Source organism: Sapajus apella, unplaced genomic scaffold (genome assembly GCF_009761245.1).
Source record: "Sapajus apella isolate SASKATOON/1434 unplaced genomic scaffold, GSC_monkey_1.0 scaffold68, whole genome shotgun sequence".
Taxonomy (NCBI): Eukaryota; Metazoa; Chordata; class Mammalia; order Primates; family Cebidae; genus Sapajus; species Sapajus apella.
Genome location: NW_022437008.1, coordinates 3,504,798 through 3,520,020, shown reverse-complemented (window position 1 = coordinate 3,520,020; position 15,223 = coordinate 3,504,798). Strand labels below are relative to the sequence as shown.

The 15,223-nt window shown below is 51.1% G+C and overlaps 1 protein-coding gene and 1 non-coding gene across 4 annotated transcripts in view; one reads left to right on the top strand and one right to left on the bottom strand.

Annotated features, from left to right (window-relative positions):
- Window positions 1-468: 468 nt before the first annotated feature.
- Window positions 469-15,223, top strand: part of CATSPERG (cation channel sperm associated auxiliary subunit gamma) — a 31,413-nt gene continuing 16,658 nt past the window's right edge. For all 3 annotated transcript variants that reach the window (XR_004260106.1, XM_032248905.1, XM_032248904.1), the window contains exons 1-8: window positions 469-819; window positions 908-961; window positions 6,448-6,592; window positions 6,836-6,968; window positions 7,145-7,217; window positions 8,994-9,149; window positions 12,605-12,776; window positions 14,673-14,810. Coding sequence is in view for 2 of the 3 variants with exons in the window: in XM_032248905.1 (XP_032104796.1) it covers window positions 565-819; window positions 908-961; window positions 6,448-6,592; window positions 6,836-6,968; window positions 7,145-7,217; window positions 8,994-9,149; window positions 12,605-12,776; window positions 14,673-14,810 (1,126 nt within the window). In the remaining variant the exon portion in view is untranslated. The remainder of the gene's footprint in view (window positions 820-907; window positions 962-6,447; window positions 6,593-6,835; window positions 6,969-7,144; window positions 7,218-8,993; window positions 9,150-12,604; window positions 12,777-14,672; window positions 14,811-15,223) is intronic.
- On the bottom strand, window positions 11,850-11,951 carry LOC116530978. Its single transcript, XR_004260203.1, has one exon. It is a non-coding gene; the product is annotated as a small nucleolar RNA U13 (small nucleolar RNA).

The window sequence follows — 15,223 nt, the reverse complement described above, 5'->3', positions numbered from 1 at the left end:
CAGACCCCGGGCGAGGAGAAAGGGGCGATACCGAGAGAAGTGTGGAGGTGGGTGGAAGTACACGGGTGCGATTGCAGGTAGGAGTAGGAGGGGGGAATACAGGAGGGGGACTGTCAAAGCGACAAATAGAAACCGAGACCAGGTGAAGAAGAGCAAAAGTGGAATACAGAGAGGGTGCAGAGCAAGGAGCAAGGATGGGACAAAGTTAAAGGAAGAGACATGGAGGCAAGGCGGAACGAGGCACAGGAGCAGAGCTGTGGTCAGAAACATTGGTAGGGCTGGGGCCCCGAGCAATGGCAGAGGTGCGATACCGACGAGAGTCAGCGGCGGGGCCAGGAGCAAGAGCAGGGGTGGGACTAGAAGTACGGTCAGAGGCGGGGCCAGGAGCAAGAGCAGGGGCAGGACCAGGAGCAAGAGCTTGGGCATGGCTGGGAGCAGGCAGGGGCTGTACCAGGCTCAGAGGGGAGGTGGAATCTTAGAAGTGGGGTCCAGAGAGGTGGCCTGCGCGTGGGTGTTGATGCCTGCGTTCTCCAGGTTCTAACCACGTTATTGTGCGACTCAGCCATGTTCCCTGCTGGTCATGCGTGGCCCAAAGTCCGAGTCCTGCAGGTGCTGTGGGCCCTGCTGGCAGTGCTGCTGGCGTCACGGAGGCTGTGGGCTCTCAAGGATTTCCAGGGATGCACCTGGCATGTTGTCCTGAACGAGTTTAACATGGTAGGCGAGGATGGCGTGGAAAACCGCTTCTTTAAGCAACAGCCCATGGACACAGTGAGCAAGGTGTTTCAGACGCTAGTGGATTCACCCGTCGACATGAACGAGGTGAGAGAACCAGGGTCAAGCGAATCACAGGGATTTTGAATCCCCACTCCACACAACTCTGGACATGCTGCCTAACCTCTCTTTGCAGATATACATGGGCTTCCCTTACTACCTGAAGATCAACTACCTCTGCAACCAAAAGGTGAGTGGGTGCAGAAGGGATAGGTTCATTCTGTGAGCCTCGGTTTCCCCATCTCTAACTTTTTAAAAAATTTTTCCTTCTTTTTGGCAGTCATCTTTGACTAAACTTTTTAATTTTTTTATTTTATTTCTTAATTTTTTGAGACAGAGTCTCACTATATTGCCCAGGCTGGAGTGCAGTGGTGCGATCTTGGCTCACTGCAAGCTCTGTCTCCGGGGTTCAAGCAATTCTCCTGCCTCAGCCTCCGGAGTAGCTGAGATTACAGAGGTGCGCCAACATGCCCTGTTAATTTTTGTATTTTTAGTAGAAACAGGGTTTCACCACGTTGCCCAGGCTGGTCTCAAACTCCTGATCGCATGTGATCCACGCGGCCTCCCAAAGTGCTGGGATTACAGGCATGAGCCACCTCGTCCAGCCCCCATCTCTTAACATTTTTTTTTTTTTTTTTTTTTTTTGAGACGGAGTTTCGCTCTTGTTACCCAGGCTGGAGTGTAATGGCGGATCTCGGCTCACCACAACCTCCGCCTCCTGGGTTCAGGCAATTCTCCTGCCTCAGCCTCCTGAGTAGCTGGGATTACAGGCATGTGCCACCATGCCCAGCTAATTTTTTGTATTTTTAGTAGAGACGGGGTTTCACCATGTTGACCAGGATGGTCTCGATCTCTTGACCTCGTGATCCACCCGCCTCGGCCTCCCAAAGTGCTGGGATTACAGGCTTGAGCCACCGCGCCCGGCCTAACATTTTAATAGCAGTAGCACCATTCAGCCCTGGTGGCTTTAAGAATTCAAGAAGGCTATCTATGTACAGTTCTCAGTAACCCACCAGGCACCTGGCTGGTGCTCAAGTAAGCTTTTTTGTTCCATGTTTTTAAAGCTATGAGTAGGACTTTATCATATATATAACTCACACACCATAACATTCACCATTATTATTATTTTTTGAGGCAGGGTCTCACTCTTACCCGGGGTGGAGTGCAATGGTGAAATCATGGCTTATTGCATCCTTGACCTCCTGGGCTCAAGTGAACCTTCTTCATCAGCTTCTTGAATTGCTGGGACTAGTTGTGCACCACCACACCACCATGGGAGAATCACTTGCATTCAGAAGTTCAAGACTAGCCTAGGTGAATTTGGCTGGGCATGGCTCACACCTGTAGAAGTGCTAAGGGTAGAGCATCATATTTAGCCCAAGAGGTTGAGGCTGCAGGGAGCTGTGATCATGCTACTGCACTCCAGCCTGGGTGACAGAGACAGACCTTGTCATTATTTTTATTTTCATTAATTAATTTTTGAGATGGAGTCTTGCTCTTGTTGCCCAGGCAGGAGTGCAGTAGTTTGATCTCGGCTCACGGCAGTCTCGGCCTCCTAGGTTCAAGCAATTTTCCTGCCTCAGCCTCCTAAGTAGCAGGGATTACAGGCGCGTACCACCACGCCTGGCTAATTTTTGTATTTTAGTAGAGACGGGGTTTCATCATGTTGGCCAGGCTGTTCTCGATCTCCTGACCTCAGGTGATCTGCCCCCCTTGGCCGTCCAAAGTACTGGGATTACAGGTATGAGACACTATGCCCGTCCTACACAGTCTTAATTACTGTACCTTTGTAGTAAGTTTTCAAATGAGTTCTCCCATTTTGTTCCGCTTTTTCTAAATTGTTTTGTCTGTAGTTAACTGTTTGTGCTCTGAAGTCAGGCACCTAATAGCTGTGTGTTCTCAAGCAAGTTACTTAACCTGTCTGTGCCAAAGCTTCTTATCATTAACAAGGGTATGATAACAATCATACAGTGATTAAATATGTGTGAAGCATGCTCAGTACTTGGCTCATAGAAAAGGCTCCATGTGGGAATAATACCTTTTTCTGTTCACTTGACACCCACTATGAATCAGGCCCCCCTTTTATTGCAGGTGATACAATGGTGAATAAAATGGTCAGGTTTTTCGTGTGGATTCAGTTGACCCTGGAAGCAGATAATCAGCAAGTAAATGCATTAAAAATGAAATAATGATTTTATTTTTTTAGAGACAGGGTCTTGCTCTGTTGCCTAGGCTGGAGTGCAGCGGCTCAATTATAGCTCCCTGGAGCCTCCACCTCCTGGGCTCAAGTGATCCTCCTGGCTCAGCCTCCCAAATAGCAGGGATTACAGGCTTGAGCCATCACACCAGTGGACTTTTAATTTTTTTGTAGAGACAGGGTCTTACTATGTTGCCTGAGGCTGGCGTAAAAGAATTTCTAAGAGTAATATTAGTAAATGCGAAGAATAAAATGAGGTGATATGTTAGAAAGAAGGGGGCACTGTTTTAGTGGAGGAGGCTGGAGAAGGTCACTCTGAAGAGGCTTGAGCAGAGACTCAAATGATGAAAAGTGGCGACTGTGAGGAGAGCCAGGCAAAGCATTCCAGGCCAAGGGAACAGCCCGCACAGTGGCCCAGAGGTAGGAAAGAGGGCAGCAGGTGTGAGAAACTGTGAAGAGGGCTGTGTGGCTGCAGCAGAGTCAGTGGGAGGGAGTGTGGGAGACAGAGGTCAGGGAGGTGATGGGGGAAGGCTTTTTGGGCTTGATGGGCCATGGTGAGGACTTGGCTTTTACTCTGAGTGAGACAGAGCCTGAGAAGGCCCTGTGCAGAGGAGGGACATGATCTGATTCTGGCCTTCACCAGCTCCCTCCTGTTGTGTGGAGGGCAGGGCAGGGGTAGGGTGACAAGGAGGAGGCTGCTGCGTTGCCCAGGCAGGAGATGATGGGGCACAGGACCAGGGTGTTAGCTGCTGCTGTCCTCCTCACAGGGAGGAGGTCCCTGTCCCACCAGCAGCTCCTCCTCTGGAATGGGAACTCAGAGGCAGGGCTAGGGACAGGTATAATGGACAGGATTGAAAGGAGCCCCGCGCGAGGTGTCATGGCTCATGCCTATAGTCCCAGCACTGTGGGAGGCCGGGGAGAGAAGATTGCTTGAGCCCAAGAGTTCAAGACCAGCCTGGGCAACACAGGGAGACCCTGTCTCTACAAAAAAATAAACAAATTGGCCGGGCACGGTGGCTCAAGCCTGTAATCCCAGCACTTTGGGAGGCCGAGGCGGGTGGATCACGAGGTCAAGAGATCGAGAACATCCTGGTCAACATGGTGAAACCCCGTCTCTACTAAAAATACAAAAAACATTAGCTGGGCATGGTGGCGCGTGCCTGTAATCCCAGCTACTCAGGAGGTTGAGGCAGGAGAATTGCCTGAACCCAGGAGGCGGAGGTTGCGGTGAGCCGAGATTGCGCCATTGCACTCCAGCCTGGGTAATAAGAGCGAAACTCCGTCTCAAAAAAAAAAAAATAAATAAATAAATAAACAAATTAGCCAGGCGTGTGTGGTATGGTACCTGTAGTCCCAGCTACCTGGGAGGCTGAGGCAAGAGTACTGCTGAAGTCTGAAGAGGTGGAGGTCACAGTGAGCTGTGATGGCACCACTGCACTCCAGCCTGGGCAACAGAGCAAGACTTCATCTCTTAAAACCCCAAAAACAAAATAATAAAATAAAAAAAAACCAAGGCCAGGTGTAGTTGTTTACACCTGTAATCCTAGTATTTTAGGAGGGTAAGGCTGGAGGATGGCTTGAAGCCAAGAGTTCAAGACCAACCTGGCCAATACAGCAAGACCCTGTCCCATGTGAAAAATAAACAATTTGGGCCGGGCGTGGTGGCTCACGCCTATAATCCAAGCACTTTGGAGGCCAAGGCGGGCGGATCACCTGATGTTGGGAGTTCAAGACCAGCCTGACCAACATGGTGAAACTTCATCTTAAAATAAAATAAAATAAAATAATAAAAATAAACAATGTAAATAAATAAATAAATAAGGCCAGGCGTGGTGGCTCACGCCTGTAATCCTAGCACTTTGGGAGGCCCAGGTGGGTGGATCACCTGAGGTCAGGAGTTCTAAACCAGTCTGGCCATCATGGTGAAACCCCATCTTTAAAAATAAAAAAATTAAAAAGTTAAAAAAAAGAAAAGTAAAAAAGAAAAAAAAAAGTTACCTGGGTTCAACTGAAGTGCGAGCCTGCTCCACCCAGAGAAGCACTCTTTATGAGAACCAGTGGGAAAGAGCCTGAGCCACTGGAACCTATTCCCTGTGACTCCATGGCATGGTAGGTGCTAAACAAATGAAAGACCTCTAGGCTGTAAAAATGTTTCTCTTCATTGAGTAGAAGTATGGTATCCTCTCCCTCAAAGAAATATTTAAAACAAATTTTAATTATGTCCTAATTCATTATGTGATGTCTTGACTATTCAAATGTAATGTATTTCTTGGTGAACTGTACTCAATTGGTTAGAAAATGGCCAGGTATTATGTATGAAATATTTGTATTGGTTTGAAGATAGTCCTTCTAAATCATCAAGGAAATTTACACACACACACACACACACACACACACACACACAGACACAAATTTTCGAAGAAGGAAAAAGAGGCTGGATATAGTGGCTCATGCCTGTAATCCCAGCACTTTGGGAGGCCTAGGAGGGCAGATCACTTGAGACCAGGACTTCAAGACCAACCTAGGCAATGTAGTGCGAACTCATCTCTCTAATTTTTTTTTTTTTTTTTAAGATGGGGTTTCACCATATTGGTCAGGCTGGTCTCGAACTCCTGACCTCAGGTGATCCGCCCACCTCAGCCTCCCAAAGTGCTGGGATTACAGGCGTGAGCCACCGCGCCCAGCTTAATTTTTTTTTTTTAAAGCATAGAACTGGGTATCCCTGGATGGAAAGCAGCATCCTGGGTGCCACATCCCTCCCCCTTCCCAGCACCCCCACTTTCCAACACCCCTCCCCCTTCCCAGCACCCCTCCCCTTCCCAGCAACCCCCTTCCCAGCACCCCCACTTTCCAGCATCCCTCCCCCTTCCCAGCACTCCTCCCCTTCCCAGCACCCCCCTTCCCAGCACCCCCACTTTCCAGCACCCCTTCCTCTTCCCAGCACCCCTCCCCCTTCCCAGCATTCCTCCCCCTTCCTAGCACGCCTCCCCTTTCCCAGCACCCCCACTTTCCAGCATCCCTCCCCCATCCCAGCACCCCTCCCCTCTCCCCAGCATTCCTCCCCCTTCCTAGCATCCCTCCCCCTTCCCAGAATCCCTCCCCCTTTCCAGCACCCTTCCCCTTCCTAGCACCCCTCCCCCTTCCCAGCATCCCTCCCCACTGCACAGTTTTGCTCATCCCATGCTACCCTTCCCTGTGTATTCCATACATGCACATTCTGTCTGCAGACACTGGCTCTGGTGTCATCTCCTCCAGGAAGGCCTCCAACTCCCTCCATAGCCCCTTACCTCTCTGCCCCTCTCCTGTGCTGGCCCATCCCCCATCCAAGCCCCAGACCTAGACCACGCCTTCTGACCATCACAGGGTGGACAGTGTGCTGCCCTGGCCAGCCTGAGAGACAGGCTGCTCAAGGTGGACTCAAGGCAAGGGGACCCACAGGCCACCATAAGGACACACTTGTGGGGCCATCTCGCCCTCAGCTCTCTCAGGACCTGGTGCGCATGGGCCACCTGACAGGGCTAAAGCCCCTGGTGCTGGTCACCTTCCAGTCCCCAGTCAATTTTTACCGCTGGAAGATAGAGCAGCTGCAGATCCAGATGGAGGCTGCCCCCTTCCGCAGCAAAGGTGGGCCTGGGAAGGTGGGAGGGGATCGCAGCCTGGCAGGGGTGTGGGGGTTGCTGGCGACCTCCCTGGGGCCATGATCTGACGAGGGTATGGAAGGTTGCTTAGCACGTTCCATGGCCTAGATGGGGCCACACAGAGACCCCAGTGGGACCCATGGCATGGAGGTGGATATGGGAGTTGTGGGGAGATCCCAGTGTGGTCTGGGGCCTGGAACTGGCCATTGAGAGGCCCCAGCAGTTTCAGTTTCAGAGGAATGCATGGCAGAGGAAGTGTGTAGCATGAGCTGGTACACACCCATGCCCATCAAGAATGGCAGCGTGATCATGCACGTGGACATCAGCAGCAATGGCCTGGGGACCTTCATTCAAGATAAAGGGTACCCTTTCCCAAGCCTGGGGCTGGGGTGGACTCCGGGGGAATTCTTCACCCCAGGATCCCCAGAGGAGCCAGTGGGAGACCAAAGACAGAGAATGGGGAGAGGAGAGGCAGCCATAAGCTGGGGAGCTCCTGACACTGGAGCCTCACCTGTGCCTGTCATGCATCTGCTGCTAGCTTCCACGTGAACATCAACGGCTTCCTGAAGCTAGACGAAGATAACAACATCGTGTACGCTGTGGGGGAGGAGGTGAGGGGGTCTGCGCAGGGGAAAACAATGGGCTGGGTCTTGGGCTGATGCCCTGGTTACTTCCCAGACAAGTGGCAGATCCAACTTCATGCCAGGCCCCGGGTGAAGGTCCCAGTAACCTCCTCCCCAGTGACCCTTCGAGGGGACGTACTCTCACATACTCCATTGTAAACAAGAGGAGAAAACTGAGGTCCCAAAGGGATGGAACCATTTTCCCATAGTCTCTTAGCATGGAAGGAGACTTGAAGCTATCCGCCTGACTCATGTGTTTGTTTTTTTAGACACAGTCTTACTCTGTTGCTCAGGCTGGAGTGCAGGGGCGTGATCTTGGCTCTTGGCTCACTGCAACCTCCACTTTCCGGGTTCAAGTGGTTCTTGTGCCTCAGCCTCCCTAGTAGCAGGTATTACAGGCATGAGCCACCATGCCTGGCTAATTTTTGTATTTTTAGTAGAGACCAGGCTTTGTTATGTTGGCCATATGTTATGCCAGGATGTCTCAAACTCCTGACATCAAGTGATTCACCCACCTCAGCCTTCCAAAGTGCTGACATTATAGGTGTGAATTTTTTTTTTTTTTTTTTTTTTTTTTTGAGACAGGATCTTGCTCTGTCATCCAGGCTGGAGTGTAGTGGTGCAATCATGGCTCACTGCAGCCTTGACCTCCCAGGCTCAAGCAATCCTCCTGTCTCAGCCTCCCGAGCAGCTGGGACCACAGGCATGTACCACCATAACCAGCTAATTTTAAAATTATTTATTTATTGATTTATTTTTGAGACAGAGTCTTGCTCTGTTGCCCAGGCTGGAGTGCAGTGACATGATCTCGCCTCACGCAACCGCTGCCTCCCGGGTTCAAGCAATTCTCCTGCCTCAGCCTCCCAAGTAGCTGGGGTTACAGGTACCCGACACTGTGCCCAGCTAATAATTTTTTTTTATATTTTGTAGAGAGGAGGTCTCACCCTGTTACCCAGGCTGGAGTGCCATGGGACGATCTCGGCTCACCGCAGCCTTGACCTTGTCAGGCTCAGGTGATCCTCTTACTTCAGTTTTTGTATTTTTAGTAGAGACAGAGTTTCGCCATGTAGCCCAGGCTGGTCTCAAACTCTGGGACTTCAGTGATCCGCCCACCTCGGCCTCCCAAAGTGCTAGGAGGACAGGCGCCAGCCACCATGCCAGGCCTGTACCCATATTGTTAATCATGATGCATTCATCCATTCATGCATGCAGTCACTTACTGAGCACATGTTGTTGCATCGTGGGGACACAGCAGTGAACACACAGACCCAAATCTCTGCCCTCCTGGAGCTGACACTCTAGTGGGAGAGACAGATGGTAAACTGGTAAACGTGGAAATCAAGTGAATTCCATAGTAGGTTAAAGGGTGGTAAGTGCTCTGGGGAGAAACAGAACAGAGCGACAGGAGTTGGGTCTGTGCCGAGGGAGAGTGTAGTGTTTAATAGGATGGTCAAGAAAGGCCTCGCTGAGAAGGCTGAGTAAAGCCTCCAAGGAGAGAATCGCATGGATACTAGGGCAAGGGCGTTTCATCAAGGGACACAGCGCAGAGGCCCTGAGGTGGGCATGTGCCTGGGAGGTCTGAGAAGCAGAGAAGAGGCCATGTGGCCGGGAGAGAGCGAGCGAGGGCGAGAATGGTAAGGAATGAGGTCAGGGAAGTGAGGAGGACAAATCGTGTGGGGTCTTGTGGGTCCAGATCAGGCCTTAGACCTACATGTGATGGAGCCACAGGCAAGTGACCAGAGTATTGATGTCCCTCCCTGGCAGCTCTACAGCCTGACACCTGAGCACTTTGTGGGTATCTCATCGAGGCCCCTGTGGTACACTGTGGACCAGGCACCTGTGCTTATCCTGGGTGGCATTCCCAATGAGAAGTATGTCCTGATGACTGACACCAGCTTCGAGGAACACTCGTTAGTGGAGGTGAGTGGTGTGGGGCAGGTGGTGGGCGGGGCCTCCTGGAGGGGGCGGGGCCTCAGCCCCTGAAATAGAGTAGGGGCCCGGGGCTCTAGAAGAGGTCCCCAAAGGCACACCAGTCCCCATGAGAGGGAGATAGCGTGAAGAAAAAAACCACAAGATTCTACAGCCAGAGGGCCTAGGTTCAAATCCTGGTTCTGCCACCTCCTGGCTGCCTGACCCTGGACCTGGCAGTTCAACGACCTGGCTGGTCCTCAGATTCCTATTTGTAACATGGGAGTAATGTTTATATTTGTTCATAGAATTGTTGTGAGGATGATATAGTTAGTTTCTGGCCGGGTGCAGTGGCTCACGCCTATAATCCCAGCACTTTAGGAGGCTCAGGTAGGAGAATCGCTTGAGTGCAGGAGTTCAAGACCAGCCTGGAAAGCATAGTGAGACCCCTTTTCTTTTTTTTTTTTTTTTTGAGACGGAGTTTCGTTCTGGTTTCTTAGCCTGGAGTGCAATGGCGCAATCTCGGCTCACCGCAACCTCCGCCTCCCGGGTTCAGGCAATTCTCCTGCCTCAGCCTCCTGAGTCGCTGGGATTACAGGCACACGCCACCATGCCCAGCTAATTTTTTGTATTTTTAGTAGAGACGGGGTTTCACCATGTTGACCAGGATGGTCTCGATCTCTTGACCTCGTGATCCACCCGCCTCGGCCTCCCACAGTGCTGGGATTACAGGCTTGAGCCACCGCGCCCGGCCCTTGTGAGACCCCTTTTCTACCAAAAATTAGCTGGGGGTGGTGGCATCAGCCTGTAGTCTCAGCTACTCAGAAGGCTGAGGCAGGAGGATTGCTTGAGGCTGGGACCTTGAGGCTGCAGTGAGCTATGATCACACCACTGCACTCCAGCCTGGGAGACAGATCAAGACCCTGTCTCAGAGGAAAAAAAAAAAAAGTTAATAGCTTCCATAACCAATGGTATATCTGTACCATTACCTTCTACACTCTGGAAGATTCTGCATTGCAATATACGTCTCTGCCCAAGGCTTTCCTATTAGGCATTGAGAGCCTATATTATCCCAGAATAGGGAGGGAGTGTCTGAAGTAAGGATCTTTCGGCTTCCTTGACAGAAGCATGATGGAATTAGTGCAGCTGCAGGCAGAATGCTAAGCCAGGTTGGTTTACCCAGAGAACTGGCTTTAAGAAGTGCACCCAGAGCTGGGCACAGGGGCTTACACCTGTAATCCCAGCACTGTGGGAGGCTGAGGTGGGCGGATCACCTGAGGTCAGGAGTTCAAGACCAGCCTGGGCAACATGGTGAAACCCTGTCTCTACTAAAATACAAAAATTATCCAGGCATGGTGGCAGGTGCCTGTAATCCCAGCTACTCGGGAGGCTGAGGCTGGAGAGTCGCTTGAACCTAGGAGGCAGAGGTTGCAATGAGCCAAGATCATGTCACTGCACTGCAGCCTGAAAGGGAAAGAAAAAACCCCCTTCAAAAAAAAAAAAAAAAAAAAAAAAGATTGCCTTAACTTCCTGCTGTAAAGATCAAAAGCCCTATTCGCAATTTCTGAGGATCCCATGTGGATTAGTATTCTCCTGACCGCCTCTGGCTCTGCTTCTGTGTAATTCGTTCAGTTTGTGGACCATCTGTCTGTCCAGCTTTCTCTGTTCTGAGCCAAGTCTATTCAGATGTTATTCAATTTCCACAAACTTCTTCTTTTTTATTTTTTTTTCAGGAGACAGGCTCTTGCTCTGTCACCAAGGCTGGAGGGCACTGGTGCCATCATAGCTCATGGCAGCCTCCAACTCCTGGGCTTAAATGATCCTCCTGCCTCAGCCTCCCAAGTAGCTGGTACTCCAGTCATGTCCCACCACACCTGGCTAATTTTAAAAAATTGCTTGTAGAGATGGGGTCTCACGTTGCCCGGGCTGGTCTCAAACTCCTGCCCTCCTCAAACTCCCATCTAGGCCTCCCAAAGTGCTGGCATCACTGTGCCTGGCCAGTTTTCACAAACTACTTCTTTTTTGAGATGGAGTTGTGCTGCTGTTGCCCAGGCTGGAGTGCCATGGCACGATCTCAGCTCACTGCAGTCTCCACCTCCTGGGTTCGAGCGATTCTGCTGCCTCAGCCTCCCAAGTAGCTGGGATTACAGGCACGTACCACCACACTCTGCTAATTTTGTATTTTTAGTAGAGATGGGGTTTCACCATGTTGGCCAGACTGGTTTCGAGCTCCTGACCTCCAGTGATCTGCCCACCTCAGTCTCCGAACGTGTTGGTATTACAGACATGAGCCACCATGCCTGGCCATAGAGAAGGTGTTAATATTCACAGGAATGAAAACAAGTTCAGTTTGAATTCAGGTATCCAAATTCTAGTTCCTTTTTTTTTTTTTTTAGCTTATTGAGGTGAAAGCCATAAATTTAACCATTTTATTTTATTTATTTATTTTTTTACTTTTTTATTTTTATTTTTTTTTTTAAGAGATGGGGTTTCACCATATTGGCCAGGCTGGTCTCGAACTCCTGACCTCAGGTGATCCATCCAGCTTGGCCTCCCAAACTGCTGGGATTACAGGCGTGAGCCACCACGTTCACTTTTAAAGTGAACATCAGTGGCGTCTAGTTCATTCACAATGTTGTGCAACCACCACCACTATCTACTTCCAAAAATTTCCATCACTCTGAAATAAACACTGAGTTTGTTTTTATTTCATGTCAGACAGGCAATGGGCCGACACTATAACAAGGTTTGAGGGAGGCACATCTCACATGAGGGTGAAAACCCAATCACCACACTTAGAAACTACAAGAAGAAGACCAGACATGGTGGCTCATGCCTGTAATCCCAGCACTTTGGGAGGACGAGGCGGGCGGATCATGAGGTCAGAAGTTTGAGACCAGCCTTGCCAAGAAACCCCGTCTCTACTAAAAACACAAAAATTAGCTGGGTGTGGTGGCTCGCACCTGTAGTCCCAGCTATTTGAAAGGCTGAGGCAGAAGAATCGCTTGAACCCAGGAGGCAGAAGTTGCAGTAAGCCAAGATTGCACCACTGCACTCTAGCCTGGACGACAGAGCAAGACTGTCTCAAAAAACAAAAACAAAAACAAAACAAAAAACAACGTCCTTTGGGCCAAGCATGGGATGCTGTATCTGTGTGGGTATAACACTGACTGTATGTAGCCAGGGGCACGAGGACCACTGAGAGCCGTTGAGCATGCTGTGCACTGCCCAACTCCAGGGGCACACGAAGCCTGAACTGGCTCAGGCCTGGGTCACCTGCTTCTCTGGTCCTTATGGGGGAAGTTTGGCTACCAAGGCGCTGCTGCAGGGTGAGCAGGGAGAGTGCCCCGGGAAAGCTTTGTCTGTCTCTCCCAAGCAGCTGTCAGAGCAGGGACTTCCCCTAAAGGCAGGACATGGGGGCTGAGGCTGAGGCCACCTGCTCACCACTAGCCTCTGCTCCCCTGCAGCTCAGCATTGACAGTTGCTGGGTGGGCTCCGTCTACTGCCCCCATTCTGGCTTCACCGCCACCATCTATGACACCATTGCCACCGAGAGCACCCTCTTCATTCGGCAGAACCAGCTGGTCTACTACTTTACAGGCACCTATACCACGCTTCACGAGAGCAACCGCGGCAGTGGTGAGCGGGCCGTGGCGGGGCCCACACCTGGGGAGGGAACCTGTCCATTGAAGGCCCCTGGGACGGGAATTGCCGTGGGTGGGGTGGGGGAAAAGGAAATTGCCCAGGCCCTGAATCATCCCTGCCTACCCCAAATGGACCTTCCCTTGCCCTTTTTTTGCCAGTATGAGGCTTCCACTCAGACCCTCCTGGAAATTGTGAGCCAGCCGTGAGAAGAGGGGGTGTGAGAGTGAAGGGAGGTCGCAGAGGGTCATGTGCACACACACGATGGCAGAAGGACATGCTAAGAGAGATCAGACTGGGAGAGAGAAAGTCAGAGGGAGAGGGGCATGGGAAGTCAGAAAGTCAGAGCAGGAGAGAGAAACAGACAGCAAAACCTCAAGGGAAGCTCATCTGAGAGGAGAAAGAGAGTCTAGCTGCAGTGGCTCACGCCTGACCGCTCAGGAGGCTGAGATGGGGGGATCGCATGAGTCCAAGGGTTTGAAGCTGCAGTGAGCTATGATCGCACCACTGCACTCCAGCCTGGCCGACAGACAAGACTCTGTTTTATTAAAAAAAAAAAAGAACAAACCCAGAAATTGTGGTTCATGCCTGTAGTCCCAGCACTTTAGGAGGCTGAGGCAGGTGGATCATGAGGTCAGGAGTTCGAGACCAGCCTGGCCAAGGTTATGAAACCCTGTCTCTATTAAAAATTAAAAATTAGTTAGGCGTGGTGGCAGGTACCTGTGATCCCAGCTATTCGGGAGGCTGAGGCAGAGAATTGCTTGAACCTGGGTGGCGGCAGTTGCAGTGAGCCGAAATTGCGCCACTGCACTCCAGCCTGTGCGGCATGACACTCTGTCTCAACAACAACAACAACAACAAAGGGGCTGGGCGCAGTCGCTCACGCCTGTAATCCCAGCACTTTGGGAGGCCAGGGCAGGTGGATCACTTGAGGTCAGGAGTTCAAGATCAGCCTTACCAACATGGTGAAACCCCGTCTCTACTAAAAATACAAAAATTAGCTGGAAGTGGTGGTGAGCATCTGTTATCCTGGCTACTCAGGAGGCTGAGAAAGGAGAATCACTTGAACCCAGGAAATAGGTTGCAGTGAGCTGAGATCATGCCTCTACACTCCAGCCCGGGAGACAGAGCAAGACTGAGTCTGAATAAAAAGAGAGAGAGAGAGAGGAAAAAGAGAGGCTGTTGATTCAATTTCATCTTTTAAATGATACCAAAGCTCTCCTATTTCTTCTAGTTCCCCCCCAATCTTAGTGAGAACTGTCAGCTTACAGAGTCACCGGAAATTGGACTGTAACTTACATGTCATGAGTGAATGCATGTTCCCAGCAGTTTTGCTTTCTCTCTTACTTGGGGCACTTTGACAGTGGGAGGAACCAAATTCAAGTTGGCTTAAGCCAAAGAAAAGGGGTGTGTATTGGTTTCCATGGCTGAAAAGCCCAGGAGCATGTTGGTTTCAGGAATGGCTGCACCCAGGGGCTCACTGTCACGGTTAAGCAGTCACCACCTTGTGCCTGGCATGGTGACTCTGGCCCCTGCCCAGCAACTATAGACTTTTATGCCCCTCGGAAGCCCCAGAAAAGAGCATCTTGTTACTGATTGCAAGCTGGAATTGCCTCTGATTTGCCCAGCTTGATCACCTGCTAATCGCTGTGGCCAAGGGACTGCAAGGGAGGGATCAGCCCAATCTGACCCTCGTGGACAGAGTGTGAGCAAGGAGGATTTTTTTCAAAGGCAGCAGGTGCCCCCTGCCAGGTGCCCCTGACACCACCCTGAACAAGTGCTTCAGCACGAGAGGGCAGATAACAGACTCACTAAAGCTAGGGAAACGTGGGTGGGGGGCGTAGGCCGCAGGCCCAGCCACCTGGATCTGAAGCCCCATGCTGGCCTCCCTAGGCAGCTGGGTTCGTGTCCTGGCCAGCGAGTGCATCAAGAAGCTGTGCCCTGCGCATTTCCCTGCCAATGGCTCTGAGTATGTAATGGCCCTTACCATGGGCAAGAATGAGGGTTTTCTACACTTCGGGACCATCACAGGTAAGGGTGGGGACCTCTGGGAGCCCCAGGGACCCCTCCATACCCTCCTACCTCCAAGGATCCTAACCTTGGGCCCTCGCTCCTCACCATGTGCCCTCAGGAGGGCCCCAGGCTGAGGGCGGCGGTGGTGGTGGTGGTGGAGGGATGTGTTTGTAGGGGTAGGGCTTGGGTGGCTGTTATGTATCTTTCATGATGTACTTGGTTTTAAAGGGCAGAAGAGCCAGATGCAGTGGCTCAGGTCTGTAATCCCAGAACTTTGGGAGGCTGAGGCAGGCAGATCACTTGAGGTCAGGAGTTCAAAAACAGCCTGGCCAACATGTTGAAACCCTGTCTCTACTAAAAATATAAAAATTAGCCAGACGTGGTGGCAGGCACCTGTAATCCCACTACTCGGGAGGCTGAGGCAGGAGAAT